The following is a 16,063-nucleotide window of genomic DNA, read 5'->3' on the forward strand; positions in this document are numbered from 1 at the left end:
ACTTCTACTGATGAAAGTAGACCTAGCATGGTCACGTTGAGGAGTCCGCTAATCCCTTGATGTTACAGTCTTTTAAATAGTACCCGAAAAAAGGGGGCGGGAGCCATCACTTACTGAGTTGTGGGCTCCTGTGATCTCTGCAGTGATGCGCAGGCTGTGTTACAGTCCCCACAGTGCAAATGAAAACCCCAGGCTCAAACAAACGGAACAGCCTGCTCAGCAAGCATAGACACTTACAACAGAGCTCAAGCTCCTCCCCTCTGCAACAGACCTTATTACTCTTTCGGAAAACAATATTGCAAAATAGAGAAAAGAGGGGGCCAGTGGCAAAACTGGGAGAACCGGCACCTTGTCACTGATCTGTCATGTTAAATGCTAACTTAGGGTTTTCCTCCTGCCCATGGTGAGATCTAGGAAGGCTTTTCAGAAAAAGGTATGTGGATTTGTGGCTTGGACTATCCCTAGAAACCAATGCGTGTGACAGTGTGGACACCCCTGGCTTGGGGCTTCTATCTTTCTAAGGAATAATTAATAAATATTTTCTTTTAGCATATAGCAAACAGTTGAACCAAACAATGAGGTAAACTGGAAATGACCCGAAATGAAGTAGTTGGCAGTCACTCAGTGCAGTGCATTGTCGCGCACATGCGTGAGTTTGTCACCCCGCCTCTCTGGTGAGCTGCACTTAATAGGAATATTTTAAACTATGTAGCTAAGCAACAGAGGTAATTGTTGCTTTCTAGAGCTTTTGTTAGCACTCTAACACAGCCCAAATATGCATAATTAGGTATAATGTCTATAAATCATTATTGTACACATGTGGGTAGTTAAGTGGAGTGAGAGAATAGTTCAATGAATTGAGCATATTCACTGAAAATGCTTTTTATTTGTTTTCTGTAGTTCATAATACTTTAAAATTATCATAACCCTTTACACTTTCTCTTAATAGCCAACTGTGATATTGAGAAAAACTTCATTTGCATTTTAGACTATGTTTAATATATTATTTAAAGCTGGAGTTGCTCTGATGTAGGCTCAGGAGAGGATAGGCTCATCCTATCAACGTTATGTGCTTGTTTATACAGCCTCTTTTCTAGGAACTGAAATGTTAAATTTTTCAGTTTGTGTTGAATAGATCCCAACAAAAGACTGCACCCTATAATCAGCATTATTTACAGGGGCTAGTGTTGTGACTGAATTCTTCTCTGCATCCAAAAATGCTTTTAGTTACTATGGCAATATTTACTTGATCCTGGCAGTCCAGTGTTGATTTAGGGAGATAATTACCAGAAAGGAAGATGATGGAGATGTATTTTTGAGTGTCCTTGTCAGAGACAATGTTTATAAAAAATTGAATGAGACCAAAAAAAAAATGCACATTGTCTTCCAGGCAGACACCCTCTCCCAGAGCTTCATGCTGATGGCCGTACTTTCCTCCAAAGATGTTTATTAGCCCAGGAGGCACTTCACTTGTTGTCTTTACCAGTATTTAAGGGGGCTTATCATTTTATGTTTCCCATCCCCCACCTGTCTTGTTGGATTCTGTTGTTGTTCTGGCAGATGTTAGCAGACTCGTGGTGGGCTGTTTAGTACATTTTACAGCCTGGTGGGCATGGAGAATGCATGTAGTTTGGATTCTCCTTTGGAGAGTTTGCATGGGAGCAGCTTTGATGAACCTACCATACATGCATACATACATACACACAACAAAACAAGGAAATGAGTGGTACTGACAGCTGCTGTGGAGTGGACTGGACCCTTGGAGGTCTACTCTTGGCCACAGAATCCAAGTTGTTCACATCTGACACCCTCAAACCAACTCCCCCTCTCATTTCCTTTTCTTTATAACACACATACATGCACATGTCAGACAAGAACATGTATTACTATTTAAAGCACCAAAGCCCAATGATTATCCCATTTATGTTTCCCCAAATATAGAATTGTAACTTGACACTGAAAAGGAAGACTTGAGAGCTTCTGAGTTCCTCAGTTATAACCCATATAGAGGTGTGTGTATCTTAGTTAACGTTGCATAAACACTGAGATCATTTCTGAGAAACTACAAAGAATAAAATTCAAATAAGCCCCCAAAACACATTGCCATGATCCATAGAAATTTGATGAGCATTTTCCTGCAGTGTGTAGCATGCATATTCAAGGTCCCTCTGGCAGCTAAGATGTAGGGGGTGTAACAGCAGGAACCTCATTGTGGCGCTGTTGCGGAAGTACCAACCTTTGTCATAATAGTACCCTAAAAGGACTTAGCTCTTCATATGCAGAAGATTAGCAAAGTACTAATCTTATTTTATTTCATTTGTATTTTTCTCACCAATGTTTGCAAAATTAATAAACATTCCACATTATGCATATTTTATAGGCATACCAGTATCCATGCATATATACATGCAGATTTATACATATACACGAGTATATATGGTCATATGTATGTAAATAGTTATGGAAGCTCCTTAAAATATTTTTGCTTTCTTGTTTGGCTGATTGGCTACATTTTAAAGGTAGGATCTCACTTGTGGTCAAGACTAGCCTTGAGCTTGCTAACCTCCTTCCTCGGATTCCTAAATATTGGGATTACAGGTTCCCGTCACTATGCCCAGGCCCTTTAAATATTTTTGTTCTGCTTTCTGTTTTCTTTTCTTGTAGAGGGAAACATGGTAAAGCCTGTAGAGGAGACCCTTCATTCACCTGCTCAAGAAAACTCGCTCCAGACAGAAGACCAATATGCGTGTTATCCAGAGCTCATGGGTAAATCTCTAATGCACCTAGACAAATACGAAGAAAGCGTATCTGTGCCAACCATAAGAGAAAACTTAAACGACAGTGGCATCCAGTCTTTAAAAGCAGAGAGTGACGAGGCAGATGGGTGCTGTACGAGCCATTCAGACGATGGAAGGGACAAAGTCTTCAGCTCCCAGCCACCTTTCTGCTCCTCTGGCGACAGTGAAAGTGACTCTGACGGCGCCGAGAATGGATGGGGCAGAGGCTCCGTTTCCTCAGAAGACACGGACCCTCACAGAGGCCACAAACACAAGCCGGCATACGCTAAAAAAGACCTGCTGGAGGTTCCTGAGATAAAAGCTGAAGGTGACAAATTTGCCCCATGTGAGAACAGGTCTGATTCCGACGCCGAAGGGAGTGACCCACAGAACTCCCACACGGAACCCTTGGCTGTCAAAACCCGGCCTTCCTTCCCAGAGGCTGAAGATGGTGAGAGCCTGGTCCCCAGTACAGAGGAGCCTGGAGAAGTGGATAAAGTGAAGGGGAACCTGAGTTTGTTGGAGCAAGCTATTGCTCTGCAGTCTGAACGAGGTTCTGTCTTCCATCACACCTACAAGGAGCTGGACTGCTTTCTCCTGGACCACCTGGTGAGGGAGCGGAGGCAACCCAAGGTTACTGACACTGGTGGAAGACAAATCTTTAACAATAAACGTAAGCACATTTTTATATTCGTTGCAGGAAGTAAGGTGATTTAGAATTTGAAATTTTTAAATGCGCCTATTCCTTCTAAATTAGCCTTTTGACGACTTAATGTAATTTAAAAATCAATTCATAATCATGAAACTTGTCATTTCTTACTTTGCAGCCCCTCTTTTGTTCACTGTCAGCTCAGGGTCTGTGGATGCTTTGGTGTCTTAACACCTGACACATTTATCCTCTCTAGTTTTCTCATTGGATTAGCTGTTCAGAATCGCACCAGACCTTTTAACAATGCTTGACTGGATATTTTATTTAAGACTTTAACTTATTTCATTAGGCAAATCGAGTCTAGAATTTAATTTTTCTTTCGATATTTTGTTCTGGGATTATGGGGCTGCTTTCAGGCTTCAAAATGAAAAACATCACGTCGCTGGTAAGCCAGGCAGGATGTTCTGAGGCTCCTTACGGTTAAGCCAGGTGTTAATCTACTTGTAAGATGATGATTTCCCAGCTCTCCAGTGACAGCCCATAGATACCTGGTCAGATTTCAATTGGCAGGGGGATGTACTTGGAGAAGACCTTAGATTGCTCTCCCTACATCAGGGGAATGATGTATCTCCCCTGCTGGAGGACTATGCCTGTTCTCACACTCAAAGCCTGTAATGTGTGTTAGTAGCCACTCCCAGTAGTCCACAGGTGCCCAGAGGAACACTTAACATGGCTATGCCCAAGGTTGGTCAGATTAAGACCTCCAAAGAGTGTGGTTATTGTTCTTGTTTTTTTCAGCAGATTGTTGGACCCCTGGAATCTGATGACCACAGAATCATGGAAACATATAAGGGAATACCATGCTCCTTGATCTTGAGGGCTTGGAGGAATAACATCTGTGTGGTCAGAAGGTCTAACTGGGGAAAGTGATGCACAAGGGAATTGTTTGATAATCTGAAGTCACTGTTGATACTTACCTGCCACTTAACCATGCCTTGCGACTCTGAGAAAGTAGAAAGACTAAGTATAGTAAGGAAGGTGTGAGTGGGATGGAGCAGGATGCTAACGAGAAATGTGCAGTTGCAGACAGGACTTTCTTTATATCAGTAATTAATTTCTTAATTTTTCCTTATTTACCTTTTTATAAAGATAAACTACAAAATCTGTATAAAGGATGCACTTTAATCTAAGTCAGATTTTGTTGGTTTTGAGGTCTATATTTCTCCTGTTTACCATCCTTGAAATCAGAAGGGCATGCAACAGTTTAACCTTCAACTTTTTTTTAAATCACATATAAAATAATGTTATAGCTTTCAACTGATAATATTTTTCAGACAGTGAAATCCCAGGTTTGTAGAAATTTATTTCAACCGTAAGTTCAAATGCTTGATGGTTTTTGGTTATTTTATAACGTTTTTAAATCATCTTATATTTTCAAAATTAGTAACACAATAGGGTGTGTACAGCAACACTTGGTAGTGTAGTGGCTTAGGGCACTACTGGGGAGAGTAGATGAATTAACAGGATGTCGTGTGGCAGAGGCCTGGCATTGCTTTAGGTTTCAAAGCCCCTGAAAGGTGACCAGGCTCGTCTGAGGCATGGAAGGTGGGGTCCGGGTTGCTGTCTGTGTATGGATACTGGTACCCACAGAGTCTGCACTCGGCATCCATACACCCTCTGCTTGATGCTCCTAGAATCGGGAATCTGGGGGATTGTTCTTGGACCTGCATTCTCTGTTTGTAAGTGCTCGTTCAAGCTGTCATTTGCCGCCTTCTTTAAAAATACTGTTCCGATTTGGCGGACACCTTGCTCATGGACTCCACTGTTAAGGACAGAACACTAAGATTTTAACATGTCGTCCTACCCAAGTTCACAGAGGGGTCAGGAAGGCTCCAGTAAGTTTGCAAACTCTGCTCTGGAACATTCGGAGATGAGGCTGCGGTGTGGGCGCTGTGCTACCTATCATGTGGCCCTTGTCAAGTAAGAAGAGTGAGGGGAACAATGGGCAAGGCTGCCTGGGATGAAGGAGAACGGTCCCAGGCAAACCAGGACACAGCAGCACTGGAGGATGAAGGCCCTTCATTGTGTAGTACTATACAAAGAAAATGAAAGAAGAGGCAGGCTGAGCGGCTGCCCTGAGCCAGTACTCAGGTTTCTTATCATGCAAACAGGTTCTGCCCTCCAGAGCATTTTCATCTGCAGCTTTGTGTTAGGAGGCCCAGGAGAGAGCCGCAGACAAAGGGGTATGGTGGACTGTCAGTGAGCCCCACCTGGGCAGGTGCCAGCCCTGTTATCTCCAACACCCTTCCTGGCTTCCCTCAGACGCACAGTGTGCCGAAGAGGGGAAGTGCTCCCCGCCAGCCCTGTCAGTGCTTAGAAATGTGGTGTCATGTGGACAAGATCCAAGAGAGGAGGCACATCAAAACAGACTTAGTGGTTTCTCTCCTCTCCGTGAGTGGCAGTTTGCAATGGTGTCAAACCTCTCGGTTCATTTCTATCAAACTTCAAAGACTTTTACCTACAGGGTTTACATGCCTAGGACTTGAAACTTGGCATTACTGTTAAGTAAAACTTGTTTGCACCAAGTCCTAGAACATCACAATCTGAATATCCTTCTTTTCTCTTACAGAGTACAGAAAGGAGCATCCTTCCACATCCGTCATTTTAGTTAAATCTGTCTTTAATGAACCACGCTGTTTCCCAGCATCCCTGCCCTTGGTTCTTCTCTGTGCATTTGCAGTGCTCTGATTTCAGCCTCCTGACTGGTCCTAAACTGTCAGTGCTGGCTACAACTTGGGGGATCCTCAGCCCCTCCTTCTTTTCTGAAACCATGCCCCCATGTAATTGGATTACACACAGCCTGCTGTGCCCCATCTGCCTAGAACTGCTTGTAATCTAACAACTGGAATGACTTGGTTTTACAGAGATACGTCTGTTCATGCGGTGTAGAGCCATGGAAATGTCTGACACATCCCATGTCCGCGACCTGCTCTGGGTGGTTTCCTTAGAGCAGGAGGGTGTGAGCTTCCCATCCCCACATGACAGGGCCCTTTCACCTACTCCAGGCCAGCAGCTTCACGAGCAGGGTCTCATAGATTACTTATTGTCACCGTGGGCCTCACATCTGCTCAGTATTCTTGTTGGTCCACATTGAGAGCTGCACATCCCTCCTGAAGGCTGTTTTTGCTTCTTTCTCTGAGTACTCACATGCTTCTAGCTTTCTGACCACCACCACCACCACACACACACACACACGAACATACAATTTCTCCTGATTAGTATCATCCTGAGCTCAAGTTGGGTTAGTTTGGACCATAAGATTGCATTTCTGTGTCATTTACTTACCAGTTTGACCATATGTGCATGCATGTGTGTGCATGTGTTATATGATTGTACATGTATGCTTGTATGTTTGTGTTTCATATGTGCACATGAATGTGTGTGTTCATGTGGGTATGCACATGTTTGTCTATGTGCATACATGCACATATGTGTTTGCACAGATGCATGTGTGTGCACATGTTCATGTATGTGCTCCTATACGAATATATGCATATGTCTGTGCATGTCAATGCCAACCTCATCCATATTCCTATTTTGCACTCATGTTATGCATTTATTTATAAGCCTCTCTCTCAACACCCTGAGTACCAGGAAATCAAACTCCTGGCATTTTCTTTATCCCTTCCATCTTGGGCTCCTATCCTGTGGCAACTGTCATTCCTGGGAGCCCCACCCTCACAGGTTCTGAGTCCTCCCGTAGCTGGGAAGCCCGATAATTTTTCCTTCTCCTCAGATGCTACACTTGAACACTTCCCTTCAAAGTCTTCTCCATCACCTCAACTCCAAATTTCTGCAGCTGTGACCACAGTATCTGTGGTCACCTCACCTACTCCCGAGAGTTTGTCCCTAGGGGGCACAGATTTTTGGAGATATTTTTTTTCCACTTGCTTGTATAGGACACAGCCTATTGATTCCCATCAGCTGCTCTGCATAAAGCCAGCTCAACCTGTATGTGAGTAGCTGGTCTACCCTCCCAACTTCACCTGCTGCCAGGGACCCACAAGGACAAAGCCAGAGAGGCCATCTGCCTATATGGTGGGCTCTTTGTCTTGTAATTTTAAATCTGTCTTTCTCTAAACTCTTTCAAAAGAGAATGGCTTGAGGTTAAATAAATTCTCCTTTCTTGCTTTTCTTCTTTTTATATTTTTTCCAGGAGCATGGTCACCTTCTGGTACAGGATGACTTTTCATAATAAAGACTTAACTCCATTATGTGACATGACAACTTAAATCCATCTCTGTGTTTTAACAGTCCCTTGCCCTGTGGCAGCCTTTGCTTAGGAATCCAAGAAAATTAAAAATGTGTTTTGCTTCCATGGGTCTTAGTTGAGGGTTTTATTCAAGGCAACGTAAGAAGAATGTTTATGATGGCGAACCTGAATAGAGTGTGAGTGACCCCGCAAGGCCACCCTATTGAGTGAAGAGGAGGAAGCACCGTGTGAGTGTCTCAATTCAATTTCTCTTTAGATTCGCCAAGGCCTGAAAGGAGGGAGGCCAAGTGCCCCATCCCTGGCTGTGACGGCACGGGGCACGTAACTGGGCTCTATCCCCACCATCGCAGCCTTTCCGGGTGCCCCCACAAAGTGCGAGTTCCTCTGGAAAGTGAGTATCCCTCGTTCTGAGGTCACACCTATGCCATCATCCACATAGTGCAACCTCATGCGGCCGTCCCCCCTTCCTTCTGGTTAGAACTAGAATGGAAACATAATCTATCTTCACATGTTAAGCAATCTCCATGTAACTCTTTGTGAGGTGGTTGTGCATTTATTTGTTTCTAACTTTGAGACCAGGTCTGGCTTCTGCAGCCCTCGGGCGTCTTCCTCTCCCATGCCCAGTTTAGCTATTGTTCTAAAACATAGTTTATTAGAAAAGTTCAAGAACAGTAATTTCAGCCGTAGTGACCTCCCAACCTGCCCTCACCATGAGATCACATGCTCCTTAGAGTTCTCTCAGGAGGCTCTGTCCCATCTGAGCCCCCTGGAGCAACAGCAGCCTTTCCTCCCTCATCCCTGCTGTAGTTATTCAGTGCTTTGGGCTGCAGAAGAGAAGGGACAGATTAGCTGGAAACACTGGGATCTTACACAATTTCTCAACTTGTTACTGGGACAGTTCTTGGGCTACCCCATAAGTAAAAGTGGGGATACCTTGACATCCCCGGCTGTCAGGATTTGGAGAATCGCTAGTTTTTCCCCACCTAATCTAACTGCAGTATTAACAGTTCCTTGCTCTAACTCTCTTATCCTTCATTCAGACTTACTCTTACCAGTAGTCACGTGGCAGGGGAGGGTGCCACTTAGGAACCGTCCAGGTTAAGGTGAAAGGATTGAAAGAGGTGTGGAACTTGTGGAAAAACAAGATCTCTGCTGCTGTAGAGAAATGTCCTTAGTGGGTGACTAATGAGCTTCTCAGGTCAGACAAGAGAGAGGCAGCAGGCTCTGTCCCAGCACGTGTGTTCGTGGCCCCGGAACCACAGAGGACAGGGGCAGGGTATCTAGGGCTGAAACTGTTTGACAGTCAGAGGAGCTTAGACATGAACTAACTTTCTGGGTTTTCTTTCTGAAGTTATGAGGGGTTTATGTTCAGTATGAACACATTCCAGGAAGAATCATGGGGAACTGCCTATGTGAAGTCATTTGAGTGTAAAATGGAGAAGTAAATTTAATGCTATCTTATATATAACGTATGTATGTACGTATGGTAAATTGTTCTTACCTTTAACATGATATTTTATGCTTAGTTCTTGCCATGCATGAGAATGTGCTCAAGTGTCCCACCCCAGGATGCACAGGAAGGGGACATGTGAACAGCAATCGCAACACTCACAGAAGGTATTCTGATAACTTGCCAATTATTTACGTTGCAAAGTGCAAAAGAAACATTCCACAAATGAAATAATAGGCCACGGGTTGAGAGAACTGGTGCGTCATTGTTAAATATTACCTCTTGAAATAGCTACCAAGAAGTCTCAACCTCAGAAAAATTTACATTAGTGGTCAACTAAATAATGAAACAGTTGTGTTGGAAGATGCACAGGCCCCATGTCTACAGAGAAACATGCACAGGCTGGCATCAGTGCTCCCTATGGGTTAGCCCACTCAGCAGACATTTAGAAGGGTTTTACATTTGTAAGTATCGGACTTTGAGTGTAAACCACACAAGGCATATATGCCAATTTTATTAAAATGTAAACTAAAATTAAACTAAACTAAAAGCACACTGTATGTATTTACATACAAATATATCGTGTATACATGTGGATATTTTAAGCAAAATTTTATTTTATTTTTACCATGCATTTTTTTAATGTTTCTGTACCACATGTGTGCAGTGCCCACAGAGTATAGAAGAATGTGTGGACTTTCCTACAACTAGAGTTATAGATAGTTATGAACTGCCATGTAGGTGCTGTGAATCAAACCCAGGTCCTCTGGGAAAGTAGCCAGTGTTCTTAACCACAGAGCCCTCTTTCCATTCCTGAATTATTTTAATTTTATGCACACATTTTATATTATACATGGATTGTGTGGTTTGGCTTATAATAATATTGCCAAAAGTTTCATATTTGTGCCTTCAATTTAACTAAGATATGAAATTTAGCCTCTAAAATTTTGCTAAAATTCCTAAGGTAGGCATGGAGATTTCATGCTCGATTCTATAGTCAGACAATTGTCTGTGGGAATGAGAACTTTGGTTTTAAAAGACTGAATTTCAGAATTTTTTGGTATTTCCCCATTACATAACATGTTGATTTTTTTTTTAAATGTATTCACTAGTTGTCACCTCTGAGATGGAGGTCAGGAACAAATGTAGACACTGAATCTGTAAACCCTTTGGGATCTTTTGTATGACAATGGTGCTAAGTGAACTATTAATATGACTTAACATTTGCTGTACGCCAAGGGCGCTGTGTGTCTGTGCCAAGGCAGACCTCGTTGTCATGCTCACTCACATCCTCCAACGCTTCTTTTTTTGAAACAGTCTTTCGGGTTGTCCCATTGCTGCGGCTGAAAAGTTGGCAATGACCCAGGACAAAGGTCAACTTGATTCTTCCCAAACTGGACACTGTCCTGAGCAAGCTCACAGGTATGAACCCTCCTATTCATATTGGATCCCACCCAGCAGAGCCTCTGTTTCAAATGTGTCATTTCACGAACGTCTGCTTGTCATGTTCAGTCACTAGTAGGTTGATGTGGGCAGCCAGTTTGCAAGACCAGTAAATGATAACATCATTCAAATGATCTAGGGGATATTTCAGAAGTTTAACTTAATTTCCCTATCTTTACAAGGCTAGCATAATACTGGCATGCCCAAAAGAATGAAATATACAATCACATATATTAATCAAATTTCTCTGGCACTAATATAACACCAGGTAGCCCCCCATTTGTGATGGAATTCTTTCCTGCCTGGAGGAAACTTCATCAGGAACATTTCAAAGTATGAGATTATTATGTGCTGTTTTAGGTTTACGTATACACAGGGCTTCCATGGTAGGTATCTGGTAACAAATGTCTCCATGGTCCCCTGAGTGCCCAGGTTCTTCATAATATCTAGTAGTTTCAATGAAATTTTACATAAAATGAGCGTTGATACTTAAGGTGATAGAAAGCTTATTCTGCAACCATCATGTATATAGTAAAAGTTATTTGAGAAGAAATAAAGGTATCAAATAACTGTTGTCACTGAGCTACTAAAACTGCAAAAAACAATTAGTAGGTACTTTAGTATTTCCAGGGTGTTACTTAACATGGGGTTCTTCATTGATATTGGAATGTTCTCTTGATTCTTATGAATATGCTTATGAAAAGCTACAATTGAGTTTCTTGTTTACCATTGCTTTAGACACTAATGTCACTTTAGATAAGATTATTTTCACAATTTCAGGGTGACAAACCATCTTACAGTAACATCTGCTCATCCCTCAAGTATTTCTCTATTCAAAATCAAATTTTGCATACAACATATTTTGATCATATCATTTCCCTTCCCCAGGTTCTCCCCACCTCCCTACCCACCCAACTTCATGTGTGCTCACTTACTCTCTCCCAACTCTAAAGAAACAAAACCAAAAGCAAAAAGTTAAAATCAAAATAGACAAACAAAAATACCCCAGAAAGACAAAAAGTAACAAAATGTTTGCACATGCACACACAGACACACGCACTATGAAGTTGGTTTTGTGTTAGGCAATTACTCGTGGGCATTGGCCTGCCCTGGACTGTAGTTGATATACCCAGTGACACTCCAGTGAAGAAAATTGATCTTCCCTTTCCCAGTGAGAATTAATTGCAAAGACTTTCTCCACTGAGGGGCGGGACTTCATGATCATTTTCCTTCTCTATGCTGCAATTGTGTCTAGTTTGAACTTGTTCAGATTCTATGCATGCTGTCATATTTTCTGTGAATTCATATGTTTATTAATCTTGTTGCGTCTGGAAGACACTGTTTTCATAGAGTTATCCACTACCTCTGGCTCTTAAGATCTTTTCACCTCTTCTTCTTGAGGGGAAGGATTTGATGAAGACATCATCACACTCAGTACTGAGTGCTCAAAATTCTCTCACTCTCTGAACATAGCTGTGTGGGTCTCTGTGTTAATTACAACCTACTACATAAAGAAAGCTCCCTGATGAGGGCTGAGCAATACTCTTACCTATGGGTATATGAGTATAAATCTAGCAGTCATTTTAGAGTTATGTTCCTTTATGGTAACAGTATTATTACATTTTCCCATAGGTACATGACCAATCTAACCTCATGTTCTTGACCACTTTACCAGAGTCAAAAATGGGTTTCATCTTATGGAGTGGTCCTTAAGGTCAAAATGTGATTGGTTATTCCCATAACATTTGGGACACTATTTACTAATATCTTTCATTCAGGTCACTGATGTCAGTTGCAGGGTTATAGCTGGTGGTATTATTTCTTTTGTTCTCTGGTAGTGTGCAGAATATCTTGTACCATGAGTGCTAGTCAGTAGGGGTGACTACTGGTAAGGCACCGGGGTTGAGTTTTTAAAGACAGAAGTTTTGCATTCAACAACAGTCCTTACAATCAGGATGTAGAGAGTAATCAAAAACCTTAGAAATCACCTATTATTTCTAGAGGGTAAGTTTATAGTAAACTTTGGCCCATTGGGTCAACAAAATGTGAACCATTTCTAGCATTGAAGATTTTACTTGGTGGCATGAAATGTTTAATTGAGTCATTGTCTCCCACACTATATAGCAACTCCATTAAATTTCTTTTTTATATTCATATATGTTTTTTTATTTATTTATTAAAGATTTCTGTCTCTTCCCCACCACCGCCTCCCATTCCCCTCCCCCTCCCCCAATTAGGTTCCCCCCCCTCATCAACCCGAAGAGCAATCAGGGTTCCCTGCCCTGTGGGAAGTCCAAGGAACCTCCACCTCCATCCAGGTCTAGTAAGTTGAGCATCCAAACTGCCTAGGCTCCCACAAAGCCAGTAAGTGCAGTAGGATCAGAAACCCATTGCCATTGTTCTTGAGTTCTCAGTAGTCCTCATTGTCCGCTATATTCAGAGAGTCCGGTTTTATCCCAGGCTTTTTCAGCCCCAGGCCAGCTGGCCTTGGTGAGTTCCCAATAGAACATCCCCATATTCATATATGTTTTAGGAAGCCCCTATAGTAGTAGGTTTCCTTATGGCTTTACAAATGGCCTTCAGTGTTAGTTGTCCCTCCCCATATTCCTCCTTTGCCCTGACCACCCAACCCCCTCTCCCTTTAATCCTCACATTCTACTTTGTTCTGTATTCCTTTATGACACTAAATTCTTTTTCTTCTTCCTTGGGAGATCACCTCCTCCTCCTTAGTCCTAACCTAACTTCTGTCATTATTCTAATTAAAACACATATAACCATGTATAAGAGAAAAGACAATATTTGTCTTTTGAGGTCTAGGTTACCTCACTCAGAGTAATTGTTTCCAACTCTATGCATTTATCTGCAAATTTCATTCTTCTCCACAGGTGAAGAGTAGTCTATTGTATAAATGTAGCACATTTTCATTACACATCTTCAGCTTTGGACATCTAGACTCTTTGCAGTTTCTGATTCTGATGAATCAATGCACACGAGTGAGCACATATCTCTGCAGTAGGGTATAGAGTCCTTTGGATGCATGCCTCAAAGGGGTATAGTTGGCACTTGAGGAAGAATGAATGACATTTAGCTTTTTCAGAAACTCTGCAATGATTTCCATAGATGCTGTACCAGTTTTCACTTGTACCAGTAATGGATATGTGTTCCTTTTTTCCTGCTTTTTCACCAGAATGTGATATTATTGGCTTTATTGATCTTGGCCATTCTGACTGGGGTAAGATGAAGTCTCAAAATAGTTTTGATTTGCATTTCCCCAATGTCTACGGATCTTTAAAGTTCTCTGAAGGAGTTTCCCCATCATTTGAGTTTTATCTTTTGAGAAATCTCTTAGTTTTATACTTCATTTTAGCTGATTTGTTTCCTGGTGTCCAAACTTTAGTCCATATATTTTAAATATTAACCCTCTTTCAGTTGTAAGTTGCTTAATTTTTTATTTTCTGTTAGCTGACACTTTACTTGAGTTATCAAGTCCTTTTCTGTACAGAAGCCTTTTAGCTTTATGAGATTCCATTTATTAATTGTTGATCTCTGTGCCTGCATTCTCAGTATCCTGTTGAAAAATCCCTTCCACTGCCAATAAGTTCAGTCCTAGTCCCCACTTTCTCCTCTGTCAGATTCACATTATCTGGTCGTACATGGAGGTCTTTGATCTAACCGGGGTTGAGTGTTGTGAGGGGTGCAATCTAGTTTCATTCTCCTACATAGAGCCATCCTGTTTGACCAATATAACTTGTTGAAGATGTTGTCTTTTCTTCAGGGTCTATTTTCAGCTTCTTTGTCAAAAATTGGGTGTGTGTAGGGTATGTAGAATTATGTCTGGGTCTTCAATTCTATTACGTTATTCAGTATGTTCTATTGGTATGCCGACCTCATTAGTTGTTTTTTTTAATACTATAGCTCTGTAGTACAACTTGAAATCTGAGTGATACATCCATCAGTTCTTTTATTATTCAGAATTGTTTTAGCTCTTCAGAGATTTTTGTGTTTCCAATTAAAGTTGAAGATGATTTTTTTTCAATTTCTGTAAAGAAATGTGTTGGAAATTTTTTAGGATTTAATCTTTTTAAATTAAGTTTATTCATTGATTTTACACCCAGTAGCAGTTTCTCCTCCTTCCTACCCTCCTAGTCTCTCCCCTGCCCCAATCCACTCCTCCTCTATTTTCCTGCAAAAGGGGCAGGCCTCCCATGGGTATCAACAAAGCATGTTCTATCAAGCTGAGGCACAGCTAAGCTCCTTCACTTGTATTAAGGCTGGGCAAGACAACCTAGGATGAGGAATAGGTTCCCAAAAGCCAAACCAAAGTTATAGGGACATGCCCTGTTTCCACTACTAGGTGTCCACATTAGCATTGTCACATAATTGTCGCATGTATGTACAGGACCGTAGGTTGGTCCATGCAGGCTCCCTGGCTATTGGCCCAGACTCTGCAAGCTCCTATGAACCAGGTTCCTGTGAGTTCCTTGACTCACACCCCCCCCCCCACCGGCCCACCTCATACCCTCCTTCCTTCCTTTCTTTATCAGGATTCCCTGAGCTTGACCCAGTGCTTGGCTGTGAATCTCTGCATTTGTTTCCATCAGTTCCTGGATAAAGGCTCTCTGATGACAATTGGGGTAGTTACCCATCCCTCATACTTCCTGTAAGCAGGCCAGACTGTAGGTCTAAGGTTGTTGGGTTGAGCCAGCGTCCCAATCCATCTGCTGGAAGTCCTGCCTGGTAATGTGTTGGAATTTTGATGAGGACTGAATTAAATCTGTAAAGAACTTTTCTCAGGATAACCATTTTCACTATACTAATCCTACTGATTCATGAGCATGAGGGAAGTTTCCATCTTCTGATATCTTCAGTTTCTTCCTGCAGTATCTTCAAGTTTTTTTTAATCACTTTTACTTGCTTAATTAGCCCCAAGATTTTTTTGAGGCCATTGTGAAAGGTTTTGTTTTCCTGATTTCTTTCTCAGCCTTTCATTTGTATAAAGGTAAGCTACTAATTTTTGTGAGCAAATTTTGTGTTTTGCTCCTGTTTCCTGGTGGAGTTTTTAGGATCATTTATGTATAAAATTATATCTTCAGCAAGTAAAGATACTTTGACTTCTTCCTTTCCTACATGAAACCCCTTGATCTTCTACAGTTGTCTTACGCTAGTGAAGACTTGGAGAACTGTATCAAATAAGTGTGGAAAGACTGATTTTAGTTGAAATGCTTTGAATTTCTCCCCATTTTAGAGTGATGTTAACTGTGGACTTGCTGTACATTGGCTTTGTTATGTTGAGGTATGTTCCTTGTATCCTTAGTCTCCTTAGGACTTCATTATAAAAGTGATAGATTTGGCCAAAGGCCATTTCTGCATATGCATTTTCTTTCCTAGTCTGTATTTGTATTGGATTTTGTTGATTGGTTTACTTATATTAAATTATCCCTACATGTCTGGGATTAAGTCAATTTGCTCAT

General features: G+C 41.7%; 1 protein-coding gene across 10 annotated transcripts in view; it reads left to right on the top strand.

Moving 5' to 3' along the window:
* Positions 1 to 16,063, top strand: part of St18 (ST18 C2H2C-type zinc finger transcription factor) — a 251,543-nt gene that overhangs the window by 196,504 nt on the left and 38,976 nt on the right. For 7 of the 10 annotated variants that reach the window (XM_075967088.1, XM_075967085.1, XM_075967090.1 and 4 more), the window contains 5 exons: positions 2,665 to 3,450; positions 5,121 to 5,165; positions 7,956 to 8,090; positions 9,226 to 9,316; positions 10,467 to 10,571. In XM_075967088.1, coding sequence (XP_075823203.1) covers positions 2,665 to 3,450; positions 5,121 to 5,165; positions 7,956 to 8,090; positions 9,226 to 9,316; positions 10,467 to 10,571 — 1,162 coding nt within the window. The remainder of the gene's footprint in view (positions 1 to 2,664; positions 3,451 to 5,120; positions 5,166 to 7,955; positions 8,091 to 9,225; positions 9,317 to 10,466; positions 10,572 to 16,063) is intronic. The other 3 variants (XM_075967091.1, XM_075967093.1, XM_075967092.1) reach the window with 1 other exon arrangement.

Source organism: Microtus pennsylvanicus, chromosome 3 (assembly GCF_037038515.1).
Source record: "Microtus pennsylvanicus isolate mMicPen1 chromosome 3, mMicPen1.hap1, whole genome shotgun sequence".
Classification (NCBI taxonomy): domain Eukaryota; kingdom Metazoa; phylum Chordata; class Mammalia; order Rodentia; family Cricetidae; genus Microtus; species Microtus pennsylvanicus.